The sequence below is a fragment of the Schistosoma haematobium genome, chromosome 3 (assembly GCF_000699445.3).
Source record: "Schistosoma haematobium chromosome 3, whole genome shotgun sequence".
Lineage (NCBI taxonomy): Eukaryota > Metazoa > Platyhelminthes > Trematoda > Strigeidida > Schistosomatidae > Schistosoma > Schistosoma haematobium.
This window is the reverse complement of record NC_067198.1, coordinates 5271797-5295367: the sequence shown is the minus strand read 5'-3', so window position 1 is coordinate 5295367 and position 23571 is coordinate 5271797. Positions and strand designations below refer to the sequence as shown.

The window sequence follows — 23571 nt, the reverse complement described above, 5'->3', positions numbered from 1 at the left end:
AACTAAGAGACCACCATTACCAAGTCTAACATAGACCATCTTACCTCCTGTCCTTTCTGATCTGAAACTGATTTATCGTCTTACATTTACTAGGACTACTGAATTACTGTGACTGCTTTTTCATTCACTTTATAGTATTACTGAGACGTTTTGTGAGTTGCTTCCAATTTTTTAACCTAATGATCAACAGTTGTATAAAGATGTAGGCTTTTTAGTGACGTTTGTTTGTTCACAGCATTTAGCAAAAGTAGCAACTGAAGCGCAGTGTTGGACTTAAAATAAACGCGGGAAGTATTTGTTTTCGTCTAATTATGATGTTGAATATAATTCATTACTAGTGGATCTTAAATGAACTTAATTAAGCTTTTTGTACGTGGACATGTACATGGAATTATTTCGCTCTTCATTTTTCCTTCCTTACTAACCAGGTATAATATCTGGTCAGGATAATTTCAATTAATGTACTTTATACTGTTGAGTTACGTGCTCATCGTAATTCTGTGGACTGTAGATTGCATAGATGAACCTCGAAAGCCTTTATTCACTGAATATCCTAGAGATGCATTTCCGCTTCATCGTCAACAACTTAGGTTGTTTTGTCGTGCTGAGGGTGAACCTATAGTCTCCATCACTTGGTATAAAGACGGGAAAGTTGTTGAAACTCAACGGCACAAACCAGGTACATCTAACAGAATTACAAATGCTGGCGAGCTTCTTTTCCTTTCATTCAGTGAAGAGGATGAGGGTCACTACTATTGCAATGCATCGAATGTCCATGGCTGGACTAGTTCACCTTCCGCTCTTGTGAAAGCTGCATTTTTTGATGCCAGTAGTGCATCTGGTCCTGAAAGTAAGTCTGCCCATTTCGGTCAGACAGTTTTATTGGAGTGCATCCCACCCATCGGATCACCATCCCCTACGGTGTACTGGAAACATAATAATCAGAAAATAGTTGATAGTTCACGGACTAGGGTTATGGAAAGCGGGGGCTTGAGAATTGATGGCGCTAAACGTCAAGATTCTGGGACATATCAGTGTCTTTCTGAGAATTCTGCTGGTCATTGGGAAAGTAAGTTAGCTACACTCACTATTCGTCGTAAACCTCGTTTTAAATTTACGCCGATGAGCAAGCAAGCTGTTGTTGGGGATTCTGTAGAATTTCAGTGTTTGGCTTCTGAAGATCCCAATTCTACAATTTTATGGAGACGAGAAGGCAACAAGATTATTCAAGCATCTTTAATTGATAGAAAGACACTGCGTATAGAGCATGTTCAGTTATCCGACGCCGGTGATTATATATGCGAGGCGAAAAATGTTGCCGGTAATGTAGAGGCTGTCGCACATTTATCTGTAGTTTCACCACCAATATTCGTGATCACACCAGAGGATAAGACAGTACCACTTGGTGGACATGTTTCATTTGATTGTCTAACTTCTGGGTCCCCACCTCCTAGCGTCAGATGGTTACATGATAAATTCTCATTCTGGATACCAAAGCCGAGTGAGAAACCACTACAAGCAGGCAGGTACTCGGTATTTCCTAATGGGACACTCTTCATAAACTCAACTATGCTATCTGATGCAGGATTATTTGAATGCAAAGCATCACAAAAAGCCGGTATTGTCAAGTCAACAGCTCAGCTTTTCATCGAGTCTGTTGTGATATCCCTACCGCTTATCGAAATCGGACCCCAAAATCGGACATTTTTTCAAGGGATGGTTGCAACTTTACCGTGCCACTCAACTGTTCTCCAGTATACTTTACAGGTTTCAAACTCATTAGTGCATTCCAACATTGATACATTCACACCTATTGTAACACAGTGGTTAGTTAATAATTCTGCTGTTTCCACTAGCTCTAATCCTCGAGTTGTGATATTAAATTCCGGATCTCTTCAGATCAATGCTCTTCGTGTATCAGACACTGGTTTTTACACCTGTGAAGTTGAAGTTCAAGATTCTTCATCTTTTTCAAGACGCTCTACATCACGGACTTCTTTCGTGCAAGTAATTCAAGGGGGTTCATCTGGAAGTAGCACGTACCTGTTGCCTGGAGATGAAGGTGATCTGTTGTTGCCGGATCCCCCAAAAGATGTTAAAGTCACTAATATTGGTGATACATGGGTTGTGCTGAATTTAATTAACGATTATTCTGTCGGGGACGTTATAAAGAAGCGTAGCCTTGGTGAAAATGTATTTATAACAGGTGTGCAAGTGGAAGTAACAGAGTTCAACACTTCTAATGGTTGGCGTGTTGTGGAATCATCTGGTCCATATAATCCGGTTCGTGTAAACGGTTTGTTACCACAGACTGGTTACCACATTCTTGTCCGCTACATAAATCATTATGGAGTGGGTAAACCTTTCATTCTGAATAAATTGGTGTTTACTAAAATTTCTGAATCAACACGTAACTATCTCCCAACTGAGTTGGTCGTAAAATTGCAGTCTGTAGACTTTAGTCCTCTACATGTTAGAGCGATTTCACCTTCTGAGTTGTTGGCAGAGTGGTTCCTATGTGGTCCATCAGATGTTTTGGTTCTTATTACCGGCTTTAAAGCAACTTACCGAAGTGTACCAATGTCTAGGTGCATAAATTCTAACAGCAATAATAATGGATATTACATCAAAGAGGGCATCACGCATTATCCTAAAGCAGACCACAATTCATGTGCCTTTAAAGACGAATCTATGGAAAATCTATTAGACTCTTATGAAGATGACCTAACTCCGTGCAGTTTACCAAGGATTTCAAAACAGCAGTCGCTTGACTGGAACCCACCCAGTTTTCTAAATGGTGAAAAGGTTGATTACTACATCCATGTAGGTGTGACTACTACAAGTATAAAAATGGCGATTAGTAATTTACGACCTTTCATATGCTACGCTATTCGTATTGAAACATTTGTTGACCATCCAGATCATAGCAGGGTTTTCTCACAGAAAAGTCAGGTTTCAGTTGCTCTTACATATGACAGCACACCAACAGGTGCACCACAAATAACAAATGTCCGTTGGCTTAAAAATGGAACTGTACTTCAACTTGATTGGAATCCACCAAATGAATGGGAGCGTGGAGGTATTTTAACGGGATATTCTTTAAAAATATTAAGTACTGCACTAAAACTTAGTCGTACTGTCAATGTAAGTTACTTTACTTATATTTTTACTTAATTTAAATATAAAATTTTCCGGATTTTCATGTATCAGTGGTTTTAGTTTTAATTTTGAAATATAAGGGTAACACTGTGCATATTCAATAGATCAGACACTCAATCATCACATACATATGTACAGAGGCTTAGTTATAAGTCACCTGTTTATGTGATAAAATTGTAATATTACATGTAGATTTATAACCTATAATGATAGTTAATAACTAATTTCTGGAAGTATTAGCCTAGATTTTATACGATTAACGCTTAGATGTATATTCTGGGAACATAAATCTATGCTTCGGGTCAAGCTGCAGAGGCATATAACGGTATACAATAACTTTTATCATTAACAATCTTCATAAGATTGGAAAATATATGTTTTATTGCCTCGCGCCATAAACTTAGACCCTCAAAATATCGATTAATCCCACATACAGTTAAAGCTGTGGTCATGTACTGTAGTAGCTCGGGCCCATGCACATTTGTACCAGTTTCGAAGTTGCTTTTGAATATTTGATTGGTGGTGTACGAGAAACAACTTTTTTATGTTGATTTGGAGTTTTCCTACGATAAATCTCGTCGCATAAATATTAGTAAATGCATATCAGTATCAGTTTAAATTTAACTGTTTGTATATACATAACTTTTGTTGCATGAAAAATCAGTTTAACTTCATCAAGCAGAGAATTATATACTTGACTTTAAGTCATAGTTCTGATATCTGGGCTAATAATAATTGGCTGCGCAGTGTAATAGATCAACTGAGTTTCGAGCCTACGACATAAAGTTTAACGCTTTCAGCCGCTAAACTTTATTTCATTATCCAGATAAAACTTAAATTATAGTAATTGTTATTTAAAATCATGAACTATCAATTATTTGGATATTTTCTTATTACCATATTCCAATTAACCAAAAAAAAACACGAAAAGCTGGCATTTACTGCCTGGCACTTCATGCCTGCATTATTTCTGGGATCAATGTTTTTATTTTATTAGTTCATATACTCGTTTACCATCAGGTACAGATTCATGTGTTTGGTTTCGCTCGCTCTATACTAATTGTGAGGACTGTTGATACTATCAGGTTACTAAAATCGAATTAGGTGGGGTGGATTTTGAAACTGCTACTTCGTGGATGAGATTCAGATAACTTAATCACTAACCCACCACTACACAAGCTATAATTACTGAATACTGAGTTTATATAGCATCAGTAAGTCATCTCAAAATGTAATAATTGTATACTATTTAGCAGCGATAGTAAACAATAACGGAAACAATACATGAGATATACAAGAGATATGAAGAAATACTACATATCAGAGCTCCTAGGAACGTTGCTATGAAAAGAATGCAATTTTTTGATCATAGTGTTTCATGATGATAGGAAAGGTAACCTTATAAGGAATGGTAAGAATTAATTGACCGTTTAGTAACGTTCAGGTTTTTCGACATTCTGCTTTGACAAATTAATTATTTATTTGTTATCGAACGTTCTATTTGACAATGTTATTTCGAGTTAATTTAATTATGAGCAGCAGTTTTTATTTCTTTCAAAAATAACAACACAGTGCTAATAATTGTGTGATTAGCTACTTACAGTCTCCCAGCTTTTGTCCGTTTTTGGAGTTAATATAAAGTTTACCCTTACTGACTGGTTAAAGTATTGGGCTTCCAATTAGTAGGTCACAGGTCCAAACCCCATCCAACTTCGGTTTCTGCAACCGAATAGTGCCATTAACAGTCACAGTGTTGTTTAAAGTTGTCTACACAATCTATCCTGCTTCGGTTTGGGCACCTGGGCAGTATCACAGCACTCACATATATCAAATGAGATTTGTGTGGCGCATATGCATTTGGTGCCTCCTTGTACCAATATCAATGTGTTAAAATAAATAAATAAACATAATCTATACTTAGTAACTGACTTTCATTTACTATTTTTCTGAAGCTGTGTTTATTCATCAAAATAGACTATTATTTAGTTTTGTCCTTTTTACTGTTATTCATAATTTAGTTCATTTGACAAATTTCGATAGTGTAATAAGAAGACAAAAATTATCAGAACTATGTTATGTATTAGCACAGTACATTTCGAACAGTCTGATCACGCATAATATACTTGTTAAGAACATTTATACATAAAAATAAAAGGTCAACTAGACTAGAAATGGAAGGTAAGAGGAGACGAGGATAATAAAGAAATAATGTGAAAAGAAATTAAAACCTCATCACTCTGAATAATAAGCTAAATTGTTCTGAATTCATTTCGGATTTATAGTGGTCTATTTTCTTTCAAACTGTTCAACAGTCTTAATTCTTACTATTGGAAATTGATTTTCATACTAATTTCGTGCTTGAATTTTGTGAATATAGCAAATCTGGAGTAATTCTTGTCTTTGCTTAGAGCATCTTTTGAGGTCCATAATAGTGTAAAATAAATAGTCTTTAATAACTTTCCTCTAATTTCTTTCTATCGTTTCAAAAAAAATTAAACGATTTGATTTATATCAAATTATAGTACTAATATCCGTTTAAAATTTTTTGTAGAAAATATCCAAATTATTTTATTACTCATGTATTTTAGATGGGGATTGAACAGTCATCTTTTCACATTTATGATCTCGATCCATGGTCTAATTATACACTTTATCTATCTGCAGTTACTTGTCATGGTGAAGGGGTTAGATCACTACCAGTTTACATTTTTGCATATCCTACACGAGGTCATTTTCCAGAATTAGGTGTAGCACCATCAAAGTTCTCAGTAATGAATCCGAATCTGTATGAATCTGGAAATATTTTCCGAAGGGTTTTGTATGACGGAAGGAGCCTATATCCAGGAAGTCCATCACCACAGGGGCTTAGTGAACAAATGAATTCTAAAACTACCAATATTCACGAAGAAAAGGGTAGCCTTACCAGAGAACCGTGGTTCATTGTTAGTGCAGTTATGTTTAGTGTACTTTGGGTAATCATTTGTCTCGCTCTTATCATATATGGACGACACAGAAGCGAGCGACAAAGGCGCCGACATGCTGTTTTAGATGTGATGGATGCTGAAATAATTGCCAAAAATGGACGTCTTGGCGTTGTTGATTCCACACAGGGAGCGGGTACAGCTTCGCCTCCGATTTACATGGGTAATTTTTCTACTTCCACGGAGACAGAAGCTACATCTCTTACTTTGGTGGAACCTCTCTCTGTAAATGCATCTATGATATCTGACAGAAACCATGCACCAAAATTGTGCGATCCTATATTTTGTGAGAAATCTTACGGAAATGGTTTTACTCGTCCAATGGACCCATCATACTCTGTGTCTATGGCCAATGGATTTTCCTTAACAAATGATGGGAGTTTACAGTCAGTGCCAACATATTTACCACAGTACCCTCTTGGTAATCCAGTGTTGCCTATAGATAATTTAAAGAATCATTCATTCAATAATCCGGCTGTCATAGTTCCAAATATCCCAGTTGGTAGTGCTCAATGTAAGTTTATTATTTTAAAATTATTCAAGTTTCATTATTATCATGCGATGTATATTAACGAATTTCAGTGTTTTATTAATCATCCAGTCTTATAAAGAGATTTTATTAAAACTATATGTAATAATAGGAATAGATCTTCTTATTTTTCACTGGTATCCCAACTGAGATCAGTCTGTTGTATGAAACGTATAAACCAACGGATAAACTAGTCGGTTTATTAGGGTTTTATGAACTAGATTATGCATTTTTACATTGAAAATAGGTTTACATTGTATCTTGATGTATATAAATCTTCATCTGGTCATTGAGTTTAAGTTTGGTTATGTTAAAGCCTTTACTGATTAGCGTTCTGGATATCAGTGGTGGTCACGCGCCTTAATTGTGACCAGAAGTTAGTGACTTCAAGCACTGATGCCACGTTTTGGTTTGGCCGACCCTAACTTAATTCCAACCAACACTAGTCAGCACTATGTGTCGTGGTAATCGGTGTTCAGGTATACATAACACGTGACCCAACCATCTCAGTCGATGAAGATTCACAACCTCATCAACTGATTTACCATCATTCCCTAATACCCTGTGTCTAACCTCACTATGACTTACTCGTTGATCCCAGCAGATGCGAGCAATATTTCTAGGACATCGGTGATCAAATACTAGTAACTTACGAGTATCTTCTCTTAATGGGCACGTTTCGCAGATATAAAGTAGAACAGAACGAACTACTGCGCAGTATACTCGTCCCTTAATTGATAGACGGATATCTCGCATTCACCATCGGTGACGTAATTTGGCAAAAGCCAAACGAGCTTTTCGAATCCTTGCTGAGATTTCGTCAGACACCAACCCATTAGGGCTGATCAGACTTCCAAGATAAGTGAAGTTGTCAACGCGTTCCACTACTTCATTCCCTATCCTTAGTTCAGGTGTTGACGCAGACCAGTCCTGAAGCAACAACTTGCATTTAGAGGGAGAGAAGCGCATTCCAAACATTCTGGCATTGTTGCTCAGTGCTACCAAAAGACTCTGCATTTTGTCAGCGTCTTCACCAAACAGGACTATGTCATCTGCGTATTCTAAGTCGATAAGTGGACCTCCTGGATGGAGATCAATGCCCGAGAACTCAGTCGACGAGAAAGTTATTTCCATCAGTAAATCTATGATGAAGTTAAACAAAAATGGGGAAAGTGGACAGCCTTGACGGACACCACTTGAGGTTGCAAAAGTAGATGACAGTTCGCCATAAGCTCTGACTCGACTAGTATTGTTAGAGTTGAGTGCACTCACAAAGTTTATGTACATCTGAGGTATGCCTTTCAATGACAGACACTGCCACAGAATCTCGCGGTCTACCGAGTCAAATGCTGCTTTTAAGTCAAAAAAGACCACCATTGTCGGACGCCGATAAGTATGCCTATGTTCTGGAACATGACGAATGGTGAATATGTGGTCGATGCAGCCACGATCAAGTTTAACTACAGCCTGATTTTCTCGTGTTTGCAGTTCACGAGTCTTAGTTTGGCGCCCGATCGTTATTGAGGCTATTATTCTAGATGCTATGTTAGTCAAACTAATCCCTCTATGGTTATCACAGGATGATCTTGACCCTTTCTTACATATTGGGACAATCAGTGATTGTGACCAGTCAGATGGGATAGCGTCTAACTCCCAGATTTTAGCTAAAGTACTAGTCAACCTAATCGCTAAAATTGGACCACCATCCTTAAAGACCTCTGGAGCCAACCCATCTGGACCAACTGCTCTTCCTCGTTTCAGATTAGCTATAGTCTTGGACTTCAGCTAGAGTTGGGGGACCTACTTCAATGTTGTATTCACACTGTCTGGGAATGGAGGGTAGTTGTAGAGTAGCTGAAGGCCAGTTGAACTGTTCTCTAAAATGTTCTGCCCATCGTTCTAAACGTCTGGACTGAGAGCAGATGAGAGTGTCGTCTTTTTCCGAAATAGTCTGACTTACACTTGACTTATTAATTCCAATTTCTTTTATTTGTCTGAAAAGCCGTCTGGTGTTACCTACAGTCGCTGCCTTTTTCATCTCTTTTGCTTTCGTTGCCCACCACCGCTCACGGTCGTTCCACAGACTTTTGTTTAACCTATATCTGTCTTGTTTTCGCTCTTCATCGTGTTCAGAGCCTGATGGGATGAGTGTTCGAGAATCTATCAGTGCAATAAACTCAGTAGAGATCGATTGGTTTTTCGTAACCCTCTGGTTCAAATCATTAATAGATGTAAATTCTGTTTCCACACCTGTTCGCATATCTTTCCAAGCAACATTTGGGTCAACCTCGTTTTCAGAACTACCTGTGACCCTGGTTGTTCCTGAAATCTACTTTTGGCTTCCTCGTCACTGAGTTAGACTATTGGGTTTTCTTAATGTGGTTTCTTTGCGTCCATTGAGGTGCAAGTAAACCCGTGCTCGTATTAGAACATGATCGGAGTCCAAACAGGTGTTCCAGAACGAACGACAGTTTTCTGTTGAGCCTCTTCAGCGATGACTGATGGCAATATGGTCTATTTAAGTCTATCGCTAGTTTGGTGCAGGGGGTCGCCATGTTAGACGATGTCTCTCCTTATGCTTAAAATTAGTGCTTGCTAAAAATAAACGATTGTCTGAGCACATTTGCAGCAGACGATCACCATTATCTGTTCGCTGAGCCGGAATACTAAAATGCCCACCTAAATGTCTTTCTGCTTGGTTTAAGCTACCTACCTGAGCATTAAAGTCACCTGCTAAGAGTACTATGTCTGAATGTTTAGCTTTCTGAAGAAGTTCAGATGGATGATGACCACACTAGGATCCTGTATGCGTGTTTCAGAGACACAACATAGATCAATGGTACGAGATTTCAGGGTTCTAGCCAAGGAAGCCTGTTGACTGATTTGACATAGTGCGCGTGAGTCGAAGGCTCCAATGTGTAGTTTGGAGCGAGGTTTCAGTAGACCTGGGACAGTGTTTTGAGCACTAGAATCGTTGGCTATGGTGACACTTGAGGAGGAAGTCAAAAGAGCAAGCTTAGAGTTAAAAGTCAAAGAAGGAGGAATAATAGGAATCGAAGAGGGAGATTGATTATGAATATAGTGATCTTGAGTGCTGTTGGATGTATGAGGGTGGTTATCACTTCATGGTTGTCCACACTGTGGAACAGTTCTTCTAGAGGTACCTGAAAAGGAAATTGGGTTAGAGTTGGTCTTGGTGACCTGAGAGCGTGACCACAATGCCCGAGGGACAACTGCTTGAGGTCGGCCACATACGACCTTTTTATGAGTAATTTTCGTGTTAGCTCCGTACTTATTGGAACCTTCCCGCCGGAAACGGATATCCGTGGGATAAGGCGAGATGTACATTTTTTAGTGTCGACCTTTTCTAACTCCACCCCTCCTTGTGGGAAGGCAGTATCGCTGTTATGCTGGTTGTCTGAAGGAAACATCTCACTGCCGTCACACCTCTGTACAGTCAGCAGTACGACTTCGCCTTCGGACCTTCGGTTTGGTGCTTTTGGTCTTCAACCGACCTGTCTGTCTTGGTATGGTCTTGAAGAATGATTGTCCCAGCCAGTATAGCTCGATTGATTCATCACAGTAAGCAAGCCCGACCGCCACGTCAAGGTAGCAGCAACGGTTGGGCTATCCTATTCAGGTCCCTAAATTATACTCTGTGAAAGATGTTCCTGAAATAAGACGAAACGGCTAGTCTCATCGATCGCTGGTTTTAGTGATTCTCGTAGTTCAACTCTTCCATCACATTCAGACTGCACTGCAAGTATGGGTGGCTACTAATACTATCCACGATTGACCATAACGAACTAGGTGGGGCGAGATCAAATGTACGACATTATGGCTGGAAATTAAATGAGTTAGTCTCTGAGTCATCGTTTCTTAAATGATTTTTCAGCTTATTTAACTTCCCTTTAAGATGAAACCATACTCTCATTAACCAATTGATTAAGTATTCATTAAGTGTTTTGTAAAAGTTAGCGCTATTTTAATTCCTCGTTTTGTGATCGTAAGTGATAGCATAATGTTTCACATACATTATGTTGCAAAAGCTAATACTGTCATTTTCATTCTCAGTTAATATTTAAATGTATCTATATAAGTCCAACTTGTTTAATGCTATTCGTCTTTGTAACATTTTTCAAAATTTCGTCCATTTTACATCACTCACAAATTCGTAAATTTCGTCGATTAGTGCGTTTGTTCTTTTTCGGATCGGTCTAAAAAACTGTCATGCATATAAGTGTAACCGTTTTCCAACATCGTACAAAAAGCGAATGTCCGGCGCTTTAACAGTGTTGGTGGACATGGAGAGTTCGCCTAGGGGAGTTGGAAAATGCTGATTCCAAACCAATGGTGCACATGGGCCCCAGTATCCATAGGGAGAAAATGGCATATGAACCAGTCGTTGGTCACCGGCTACCATGGGACTGCACCTCCTTACGATGCTCCACCGCCTTGTGGATCAGACCTTTACGTCGAAGCCTCTGGGTGTGGGGCCCCCTAAGGAAACCACTTGCTTCAGTTTGGGAACCCGAGCAGTATCACAGCCCTCACACAAACCAAATGATGACTACTACTGGAAAAAATATTCTCGCTTCAATTCGCATTTAGACAGATCTCAATCACAATCATTTGATAGCATTCGCTTTTATTTCTTTTATACTACGTCACTCATGTATTTTCCTTTATTCTCGTTTTGCGTATTTTACTTTTCGACTTATACAGCAGCTCGCCTATGGTGGAAATCCTGTCCTATCTAAACAACCTCAAGACACTGATTGGTTGGAAGTTGGATGCTACCACCGACTACGAATATTGAAACAGTCTTTCTGAAACCACGTAAACCATTCAAACTGGCCTCCTTCAACGTTCACACACTAACGCAGATCGGACAACAGACAGGCTTGGCTATATCTTTAGAAAGTTTTAATATCGACGTCTGTTGTCTATCCGAGACCCGTACTCAAGACTCTAGTAAAGTACTATAAATTCGCTCCCCATCTTTCGCTTCGAAAAGCTTGTTTTATGTGCGTTTATCCGGGGACCCTGTGGCATCTTCGTCTTGTCTTGCAGGCGTTGTTGTCGCACTAAGCTCTAGAGCTGAGCAGCACTAATTGATTGAATCCCCATTAACAGTCGGTTATGTGCTGTTAGATTAGGAACCTCCATCAAAGTAGAAGAAGTTGGTGTGAGAAATGATATCTTTTCGTCATCTCCACCTATGCTCCAACAGATTGCAGCCCGGATGCAACTGTTCTTCTCCAGAAAGTGCGTTCGATAGATATTGTAGTACTAGCCGGAGACTTGAATGCTCAGGTCGGGTGTCCAGGCACAGAAGAGAGTCGTTTAGGTGGCCGATGGGAACTTGTTGGTCACAGGACAGATAACGGGGACCGTCTACTGCAACTGTGCACGGACCACAACCTATTTCTGGCTAGCACTAACTACCGGCACAGTCATCGCCTATGTGCCACCTGGAGTCCTCCATCTGCATCTCAAGCCTGGACTCAAAATGATCACATCGCAACCAGCTACCGCTGACGTGGTTGTGTACAAGACTGCCGCTTTTTTTGGAGTACCTATCTGGACTCTGATCATACCCTTTTTCGTCCAATCTTACCTTACTTTTCAGTGGCCAATAAATTCATCGTCCTAAACGGATTGATGTGTTAGTAAATTGGTTGCAATTTCTGTTGTAAGTATCGAACCGAGCTAGGTTCTAGGCTAGCTTCCATTCCACCAAAAAGTATAGATGAGCATTGGTTGCAATTGCACGACGCCATGATAATGGCGAGTAAAGTCACATGCGGCTTCGCGAAACGTCCCGCTTATAAGCACTGGGCTTCTTCAGGCTCCTTACAAATAATTGAAGCCCACAAACGACAACTGTTACGTAATGAAATTGGGCAAAGCGTGCGTAAGGACCGAGAAACCTGGTGGTCCGGAGCGCGTTAACTAGTTGGAAGTAGCAGCTGCATGTGGTAACTACCGGAAGCTTTTTCAAGTCATCCGAGCCATTGGCAGCAAGAAGTCTGGTGTGAGCGGAATAATCTATGAATATGACCGGATGCCAATCACTAACATCCATCGACGTCTTGGACGATAAGCAGAATTTTTCGAAGGGCAGTTCAAATGGTCTGCTGCCCCGACAATATCAATCAGTCTGTCCTTCCCTCCATGGTCCGTGACGACTGATCCACCAAATGAGACGGAAGTCCACAAGGAACTCCAGCTCTTGAAGCGCTACAAATCACCGAGCCCAGATAACTCACCTCTGACCCTTTTTAAAGATGATGGTGACTTTCTGGCTAAGAAAATGACGACGTTGTTTACAAAGGTTTTGGAACTAGAGAGTGTACCAACGTCATGGAATGAGTTGATAGTTGTCCCTATCTTTAAAACGGGTTCACGTCGTTCCTGTAAGAACTATCGGGAGATAAGTCTACTTCCGATTGCATCCAAACTGTTGGCTTCCGTCATACTTCGTAGGTTGTTCAAAACGTGAGAAACATTGACTCGCGAGGAGCAGGCTGGTTTTCGTTCCAGTCGAGGATGTATTGATCATATCTTCACCCTACGCCAAACGGTAGAACACCGTCATACTTATCAAAGACCAACAATCGTAGTGTTTCTGGACATCAGGGCTGCCTTCGATTCGTTGGATAAGACTGTTCTCTGGGATTGTCTATTGAAGAAGGGTGTGCCTGAGAAGTTTATTAACATCCTAAAAGCCCTATATAAAAACACCTCAGGCAGAATGATGGCATACAACCACCTCTCTCCCTTGTTCCATTGGAGCAGTGCAGTCAGACAGGGTTGCCCAATCTCACCATTCCTCTTCAACTTTGCCGTCGATGACATTCTGGAAACAGCTCTGATGGATGTAAGTAATGGTGGTGTGGATCTGTTGCCTGGAGAAAGACTTCTTGACCTTGAGTATGCGGACGATATTGTCTTACTGTATGATAACGCCCAAGGCATGCAATCCGCACTTAATCAGTTGGCAATCAATGTCCGTAAGTACGGTATGTGCTTTGCACCTTCGAAGTGCAAAGTACTTCTACAAGGCTGGCAGGATTCCAATCCTGTACTCACTCTGGATGGTGAGCAGATAGACGTAGTCGAGAAGTTTGTGTATCCTGCTGTAACCTTATTTTACTTTTTTTTTTATAAAAGAAGACGTAATCTCCTTAAGTGGAAGAATTCTTTGTGACTGTACTTTTGCTATTTGAACTTCACATTCTCATTGTTATTGTGTGGCGCATATATATATATACATATATATATATATATATATATATATATATATATATATATATATATATATATATATATATATATATATATTGCCCCTTTGTACCAATATTTATGTGTTCAAATAAATAAATAAATAACATCGTATGAAGCATTATAAATTAAGGTTTATGTGGTAAAACTTTTTTTGATTTAAGTCAGTAAGTTTGTCTAAATATTAATAATTTCACTGTTGACAATTAACTATTATCGTTTGTGATTTTAGTCGATTTCTTTCATCGTTACTTTTTAGTGTTATCTGGAGGCACTCATTGTCCATCAGAGCTTATGCACAATGGTACAACTCATTTATTACCGAATGGATGTTTACCTTTGCCTCCTACTCATAGTTCACGTAATCCATCATCAGAAGATCATGCTACACCGTATGCTAGTGTATCAGTGATTCAACCTGTAATATTTGATCATGCACCTATGGATTATGGTGTTATGCAACAGGCGTCACGTGGTAGACAACTGTCACTTGCAGAGATTATACCTCCTCCTCCAGACTACCCACCCCCGTCACTTCCGTCTTTCTCTCCGGTTCCACATCATTTTACAAGTTGGTCTCTAGGTGACGCACCTTGTTCGGGTAGCGGTGAGGATTCAGCCTATAGTGATTTTCGACAATCATCATCTCAACATCAAGGTGGTTGTGACGTTAATGGTGGTAGTGGTCCGCCTGTTTCTTCTTCAAATCACAACTGGTTAACATCACAACATGAAAGTAATAGTGCTCTTCCAACATCTTCACATTCTCTATCAAAAACCAGTGGTCTCTCATCAGAGTGGCCTAATCATGAAAGTCTGTCAACACCTCATTCTACAGATCAACATATATTTGGTAAGTGTTGTCTTTTTTGTTCAAATCTACCTTTTTTTTAACACCGATTTAATTTGACTCATGATTTCATGTTTTCTCATTGTAATTGTATGCTGCTCTGCCCACAGTAATTTTTTAAATTTTTTTCGTACAGGTTAGCCCTTATAATAATAGAAACTACTGTAAAAGCTGATTGAAAAATATTGTATTATGGTTTATGTAGTTGATTTGAGCATTTTATATTCAACAGTTATGGATTGATTTCAGTCGGAGGATCATTAAAAACTTGAAAGTAACGAACAGTTGTTTCGTCCTGGTATGTTACTCCTCAGCAACACTACACATTCAGGACCACACTAGGGATTGAGCTCCAAGTGTCTCAGCTAAGACATCACCTTTCAACTACTGAGCGGATACCTATTAATGAATATATCCAGCACATTTGACCTCTGTTCTGTTCATTAATCGGGCTGATGCTAGCTGTTATCGTGTAATTTTCATCCGAGATCCCATTTCAAACCCTAATTTTTGCAACATATGTGTGTTTTCCATTCGACATGTAGGACTGCGTCACGCTATTATGTTTATAGCAAATAGTTGCCGATAATTTCAGAGACTCGAAATAGAATGTTTAGTAAAAATAACATTCCAACATACAACACTCGGTCACTAGATGAAAATAATGTGTTCGATACAACACAATTATTGAAATTGAAACGTTACTAATAACGTTAATCCTTGTATGACTGACTAAGTCTTTTGATTTCCCCATTTAGTTGTAAATGACTAATTGTGGAACTAGCGACATTACAAATCAAGCAATATTACAAATGTATACAAGAATTTCTTATCATTTATTTGATCATTATTTATTTATTTATTTATTTGTTGTTGTTTTGGCTATCGTTTTTATGTCCTGTTGAATCACACATTGTGTGTGTGTGTGTGTATGTGCTTATAGGCTTGCTGATATCTGAATTATTTCCTTATGTTATTCTCATTTCTTCCGTTGAATATATATATATATATATACGCACATTTTTCTATGATATTTGTTTTAAGTTGACCTAATGAAACAAAACAAGAAAGAGACAAAGGTCATATTGTCGTTATTTTGAAAGTAGTCAATACATGAGAGAAGGAGACACATAGAAACAGACAGAGAATATATGAAATCTTTATTTTATTACAGTGGCGTTTTGTGGAGATTATAGTAACTTTTTTTTAAGCATAGATCGACTCTTGGATTCAACTATTAAAAATCTTTATTTGACATATAATCCCCATTCGTGTTTTTTTTTAAAATCTTTATTTAAAAATCACAAATTTCATTTGAATGAGCTATGAAGACTGATCAATTGTCGTCGTTAACATCAATGAATTAAAACTTCACCCAATTGCACAAGCTAGTAGTTGTCTGGACTCAGTAGCTAAGTAGGTAACATGATGGCGTTTAAAGTGGACGGTACTGGGTTGGAGTCCCAGACTGGACATCAACTCTGAGATGCAGGTACATCCATTTGACGAGTTCCGAATAGGACAAAAAGTCGCGTCTTGAATTCCGCTGCTAGCCACTATTCATCTCTGCTTATAATGCTTGTAACTTGATAGGGAGAGTCAGCTCTCCCTATTGAATTGCTCTCACATGGCCACGTACATATAACCACCGCCAGAGAAGTCCTACTCACTGTCATCTCGCGACGAGGGCGTTGTTGACGAAACTGAGAGGACGAAAAGCTAATGTACGGCGCTTTAACCGGTTTGGTGGACACGGATAGTCCACCTATGGGAGTTGGAAAACCACAATTCCAAACCAATAGTGCACATGGACTACAGGATCGTGAGGGAAAAATAGGCGTATGAACCAATTGTTGGTCGCCGGATACCATGGGACTGCATCTCCAGACGTTGCTCCACTGCCTTGTGGATTAGACTTTTAGGTCAAAGGCTCCGGGTGTTGCCCCTAAAAAACCACCTGTTTCGATTAGGGCACCCGGGCAGTATCCCAGCCCTCAAACAAACCGAATGATTTATTTGGTGCATATGTATTTGATGCCTCCTTGTACCAGTGTTTATGTGTTTAAATAAATAAATAAATAAGATGGTAATATCAAGGCAATCCGCACAGGATGAACATATACCAACATATATGCCTGGTTGACGTGATGACCCAATTACAAATAATTGTTATCTATTGATAGACACAAGTTACTGTTATATTTCTATGTGTGCTCAGAAATAGTAAATTCGATATTTACTGAACAGATTTAACTAACTTAGTAAGTACATGTTTATATAACGTAGATTGAGTTACACTTTATATTTATGATCTGCTACCTGGATCCTCAAACCAAAGTAGAGAAGCATTGAAACCTTCGACCTACTGGTAAAACCTGAATGTTTTAATGACAGAAATATACTATACTGACGAATCAATTAGATGTAAGATAGCTGTGTTTCAAATTTTTGCTCAAAATTGATATATATATAGTGTAACTACGGTAAATGCTAAATTCCAAGAAAAGTCTACTTCTGACGCAGATTGTATTTGTAAGGGTGTACTTAGTGTAACTCGGGACTTAGTCAAGAGTGTTTGTTAGATCTTTCAAGGTTGTCTATTTGTTATAGCCTAACCGATACAGAAAAATTATTCATTTATGTATGACGTGTGCAATGGAGGACTACCATGTATACAGATAATTGAATAACGTATAGGTGCTTCCCGATATATGATCATAATAATTAGTTAATTGTGTGACTCTATAACTGGTATCTACACTAATAATATTGAAGCAATATAGTCATATCTAAAGAACAATTTTTCCCCCCATTTTAAATGCTGTAAAGTTAAAACAATCTAGAGTCATATAAACGAGTTCTTTTGTATAGGATATAATTTGATTTTGAATCCCATCAACCGGTTACTCCTCTATAACATTTGCCTTCTACTCAGCTAATAAATGGGTAAAATTTCTTAAGGTCACTTCCTGAAGTCTCTCAATATTTCAAGTATAATTTAATTTCACCACTTTAATCATTAAGTCACTGCTCCATTTGATATTTATTACAAAATATCGAATCATTGAGGTTGGAATATTAGTACCAATAGCCCTCACACAAAACAGTGTTACTCAAAGCTAAATAGATTAGCTTGTACCTAAGATTTCAGTACTTACTGTTAACTGATGGTATATGAGATGTGTTATTCGATTTTTTGTTTCTTGAGCATACATAGATCTATGGCAATTTAGATATGCAATTATTTTTATTAGTTTTACTGACTGATGTTTTTTGTACACCGATTCCTTTGATTTTCGATTTCTGAGTAAACTAACAAATCTCCTGTTATATACGCGTACATGCACTCGATTTTGGGTCGTATTTTTATGTATCAAAGCTAATAATGATACCTACCCAGTTGGAAAAGTCTATATAAGTGAATTGAAATGTGAATCTGGAACCCTTTAATGTAACAGATAAATTCCTAATTGATCAACTTGGAAGTAGTAATGATAATTTAAACGATAAGTCAGTGATCACATACATATTCTTTTAACCATTTTCTAAGTATGGGGGTTAGTGGTATTACCTGGTTGCCCGAACCGAAGCAAATGGAGCAGGGTTTGAATCTAAATATTGGTGGCTAAAATTTGAATGCTATAACCACTGAGCTACGGCTACATGAAATGACAATTGTCGGGCGATTGAAGGTAGTTGGGAAGAAATCATTTATTTAGATTTTGTGTTATATGGTACTTGCCGGGGAGCAGTACCGGGAATCTCAACTGTCCCTCTGAGATTCGAATTTATTTCATCTAGCTCCAAAGTCTGGGACGATATAGGTATGCATTACTGATACTAATACGAAACCTAAATACTGGTTTTTTCTAGTTACTAGCTCCAATCATTTTACATCAACAGTGAATGTGATGTTTAGCCTCTTAGACAAGTTAATTAATTTTTTTACAATTGGTTGATCACAGGGTAGTGATCAATGTCATGTATGTCAGATCCTTCTTATTTCAAATAGATAGGTGACTCGATATCGCATACACCATGTTAATATGTAATGTGGTGGTTGGAGGTAGTCGACCGGATATCCTTAACTTAGGTTTCATGCTATTTGGTGATAGTCAGCAAGTTGTACCAGTAATTTTGAAGAAACTGATGCTCCTTAGCGAATTCGACCCCGTGTCACCCAGCTTTGTAGTCAGGGACGTTACCACTGAACTATACGGGCCGCGATTGGTAGTCACATTGCAACTTGATTGATAGAATTTGATTTGCACTAAAATAGGCTTGACATACATGGCATTTATCATTATTCAGTGATCGATTAATTGTGTGTACATCTCAGTCATATAGGAGATCAGTTGCAACCTGGATAGCTCAATTGTAACATCTCTAAACTTAAAGCTCAGTGCTTTGGAATCGAATTTGCCAGGTAGCACCCATTCAACCCCCCCCCAAAAAAATTACTAGTACACATTTCTGAGTAGTACCAAATAACACGAAATCTAAGTTCAGGATTTCCTATCAACTATCTCCAACCCAGTCAGTCAGCAACAACGTAGAACTTCGTACGTACGTACGTACATCAGTTCGAGTTGCCATACCACATTAGCACACAGATACAATTGTCGATTCAAATCCCATAGTGGTAGAGGTAGTTAAAGTATAAGCAGTAATCGGAAAGATTTGAGTTTGAATATGTTATTCAAGAAGTATAATTCAGTGAAATATATTTGAAAAGAAAATAAAGGACATGAAGAATTCAGAAGACTAGAACTTGGGGGAACACAAAGAGTGGATGCACCTGCGCCATTGCAAACGATTTTAAGCCATGTCATTCAAGGTTTCTAACCTTCAGCTGCTATCGTCTCCCGGATCCTAACCAGGTAGTCTACACCTACCTACATGACTCAGTCCACTTGTCAGTGACTTCATGGGTTTGTGCCATGTTTTGGTCTGCCCGTCCCTAGCTTTCTCCTAACCTACTCGTACACCATAAAACAACGCACGTCGGGGCGGTCGGTGGTTGGGCGTACGTAACACGTGTCCCAGCCATCTCGATAAAAGGACGAGTATACTGCGCGGCAGTCCATTCTGTTTTAATTTACGGCAGCGAAACATGGCCATTAAGAGTAGGAGACACTCGTAAACTACTAGTATTTGACCACAGATGCCTTAGAAATATTGCTGGCGTCTGCTGGGATCACCGGGTAAGTAATAGTGAGGTTAGACGCAGGGTATTAGGTAATGATGGTAAATCAGTTGATGAGGTTATGAATCTTCATCGACTGAGATGGTTGGGCCATGTGTTACTTATGCCCGAACACCGATTACCACGACGTGCAATGCTAACCGGTGTTCGGGATGGTTGAAAGAAAGTTAGGGTCGGCCAAATCAAAACGTGGCATCAGTGCTTGAATTCACTAACTTCTAGTCTGAGCCATGTTGGTAGATGCAGACTACTTGGTTGGGGTCCGCGTGACTATCGTAACCAATGGTTGGAGACTGTAGGTGACATGGCTCAGAATCGATCACAATGGCGTAGGTGTATACACTCTCTATCTTCCCTTAAACTAGGAGATTAAAATTGCTTCATATCTTTCTTTCTACGAACTAATTATTTCTTCTCGTACCATATCTTTATTGCAATCTTTCTTTTATATATTACCACCTCTGAATTAACTACTTTTATGAATCCGGTGTTCATCTTGTTGTGTTGATGAGTTATGGCAACTTGGACCGATGCATATATGTGTCTGGTCCTACGTTGTAGCTGACTGACTGATCTCAACTGATGAAGTTTCACTAATTTATCAATTGATTTGCCATCCTCACCCAATACCCGTTTCCTAACAACTGCATTAATTATTCGGTGATCCCAGGATATACGAGCAATGTGTTGAAGACACCTATGATCTAATAATGGTAACCTACGAATATCCTCTACTCTTATCGGTCATGTTTTACAGCCATAAAGTAGGACGTAACGAACTGCTGCTCAGTGAAAATATCCTTTGGTTGGTAGACGGATTTCTCCCCTACTCCATAAATGATGCAATTTGGCAAAAGCTAGTCGAGCATCTTCAACCCACCACGTTATAACTGGTCAGTAGAAATCGGTTAACACTCTTTAAAACAAGTAATAATAGCTAGATACAAATATGACATTCTTCATTTACTATTCAGTAATGATCTATCAATGAAAATACCATATTATTTTAATTATTTTCTTTTCTCTCTTTATAATTTTACAATCAATTTTTTTGTAGCTCATAATCCTTCAACATCATTATCAACGATACAACCTTCACATGTGGCATGTTAACAAAATTGACTGATAGATAATCATATACTTTTTTCTTTAAAGGAAGGTATGTTACACTTCCTATTCCTATGCATCTTTATTACTCTTTAATCCGATACTCTATGTTCAATCATTAGTTTTCTCCTTCTTGTCCCTTTTTTCTTCTTTCTTCTGTTTTTGTTCATGTTGTTTTTTTTCTTTTCTTGTATCATTATCACCAACATCAGCGTCATCATTAAATGTTGTGGATTTAAGTTAGTCATTTTGTGGTTGATTTATAATGTTTGATTAAAATAATATGGTGATTAGATTTCATATTGAGATATCCACATATGTACATGTATACGTTATTATTATTATTATTATTGTTATTATTATTATTATTGCTATCATTAAAGATTGTACGGGTATAGACATATAGGTTTGTAGACTACATGTCATTTGTATTGTAAATTACGTGGGGATTGTGACGCGGGGGACAAGAAAAACAGGAGACTAACAACAAAAATAACGACTATATATTTATAGTGCGTGTGCGTGTGTCTAAGGCTTTCAGACATTGTTTACTGCTTGTTTTCTTTGTTTTTTTTTTGTGGTTTTGTAACTTCTTTAGGCATTTCCGATATAACTATAATAATAATAATAATAATGATAATTTTGTCGTCATTAGATGGATGAATAAATAAACAAATATTATTACCATTACTGTAATTAGTATTATTATTATTATTTTGTGTTTGTGTGTGTGTGTGTGGAAGATGATGATTCGCTTAGTTTCTATTATTATTTTGAGAGAAAACAGAAAAAAAAACAGAGAAAAAATAAACTTTATTTTTTAATTATTTTTACTTCATTTATTCATTCAATTGTCAATGTTGTTCTATTGTTACCGGTTTCAAATGATTTCTTCTCTTTTTTTTAACTGATTGTTTCCCTGAATCCAATTCATAAATGAATGTGTGTTTATTCAATTAATTGAATCAATTATTGATTCATTTTCTATTATGTTATAGTATGTAATATGAAACAAGTAGAATGATATGTAAATCTCTGAATTTTTTTTTGTTGACAAGATTTCTTCTTTCCTTTTCTTTTTGTTTTCTTTTTTTGTTGTCGATGATGTAATGGAATAGTGTTTTGATTCTTTTTTTTTCTTTCTTTTTTTTCGTTTTTTTTATTCAATGATGTATTCACATTTATGATATATTTTCTTTTCGGTTTTGGTGAATGGTTATTTTCGTTTAATATTTATCCAATTCATATAAATGTATCTATGCTTGGATTATTATGTTTATGATCTCGTATTGTTTTCCTCCCTCCCTCTCTCTCTCCCTCCCTTTCTCCCCCCCTCTCTTTGGTTTTAATTTCTATACAATGTTTTGTTGTATTGTGAATGCATATTTGTTTTATTCATGTATATTGTTTGTACTGCTGATACATATTATACAAATTATACAATAATAATAATAAACTATAACCAAGTATTGGTACATTCCATTAATTCATTGAATATTCTATGAATCTATTCAATTGGAATGTTTATATATGTTGTTCTCGTTTTGCTTATTCTTAAATTGCTCATTACACTTATATATTATCCATATATTTTTGTATAGGAAAAATGAAATTTTATCTTATATTTGTTTTGTTGTGTTCTTTTGATCATTACTTCGTGTGTGTGTGTGTGTGTGTTTGTGTTTGTGTGAAACCATACCTCTCCTAATGATGTTTACTGTCTTCGTTTTATCCTTATATATACACACATATATAACAATATTACATCCTTGTTTTCTTCTACTATACTTTGATTTTTCAATGAAATTCTTACTGTCTTCTGTGTTATTTTATTGTCATTAGATCATGCACAAATAGAGTGTTATTAGTTCAACATGGTAACTGGTATATATATATATATATATATATATATATATATATATATATACCTTTGCGTACCTACCACACACAGCTGTATGTGTGCACATGAATGTGACAATGAAATAACCGTATATGTACATGTTGTATATTTATTTTTCTAATACTTTTCTTAATTGTTTGTTTGTTTTCTTTCCTGATACCTTTAACCTCATATTCCCTCTATCTCTATCTTAATTCTTCTTATTATTACTATTATTATTAAATAGGGTTGAATTGAACAATGCTTTACACTTCATTTTTAGTGAACAATCAGTCAAGCTTATAATTACTATGGATAAATAAACTATTTCTATCAATTTAGTGCATTATAATAACATTTATTATTGCTATTACTACTTAAATGCTCCAAATCATATGGATAATAATAGTTATTATTATTATTATTATTATTATTATTATTATTATTATTATTATTACTCTATTTAATATTGTATGCTTTTTCTTTAATTTTCAATTCACCGATGACATTTGATTTGAATGGCGAATACATGAACACAACAAGCCAATTGTATAATGAATCTCTCTCTCTCTC

At 37.4% G+C, this 23571-nt stretch overlaps 1 protein-coding gene across 1 annotated transcript; it reads left to right on the top strand.

The window, feature by feature from the left end:
* The first annotated feature begins 243 nt into the window (after positions 1-243).
* Positions 244-22006, top strand: ROBO3_1 (Roundabout, axon guidance receptor). Its single transcript, XM_051212842.1, has 4 exons — positions 244-3144; positions 5748-6654; positions 14216-14809; positions 21070-22006. Exons 1-4 carry the CDS (start codon positions 460-462, stop codon positions 21123-21125), a joined length of 4242 nt encoding a protein of 1413 aa, XP_051068763.1. The 5' UTR covers positions 244-459; the 3' UTR covers positions 21126-22006.
* Positions 22007-23571: the final 1565 nt, after the last annotated feature.

What these genes read in the sequence shown, in the direction of transcription:
- ROBO3_1 (XM_051212842.1), top strand. Translation starts at nt 460, where the DNA reads ATGTACTTTATACTGTTGAGTTACGTGCTCATCGTAATTCTGTGGACT. An exon ending in AACTTAGTCGTACTGTCAAT is followed by an intron (nt 3,145 to 5,747) that starts GTAAGTTACTTT and finishes CATGTATTTTAG; the next exon opens with ATGGGGATTGAACAGTCATC. An exon ending in TACAGATCAACATATATTTG is followed by an intron (nt 14,810 to 21,069) that starts GTAAGTGTTGTC and finishes ATTTTTTTGTAG; the next exon opens with CTCATAATCCTTCAACATCA.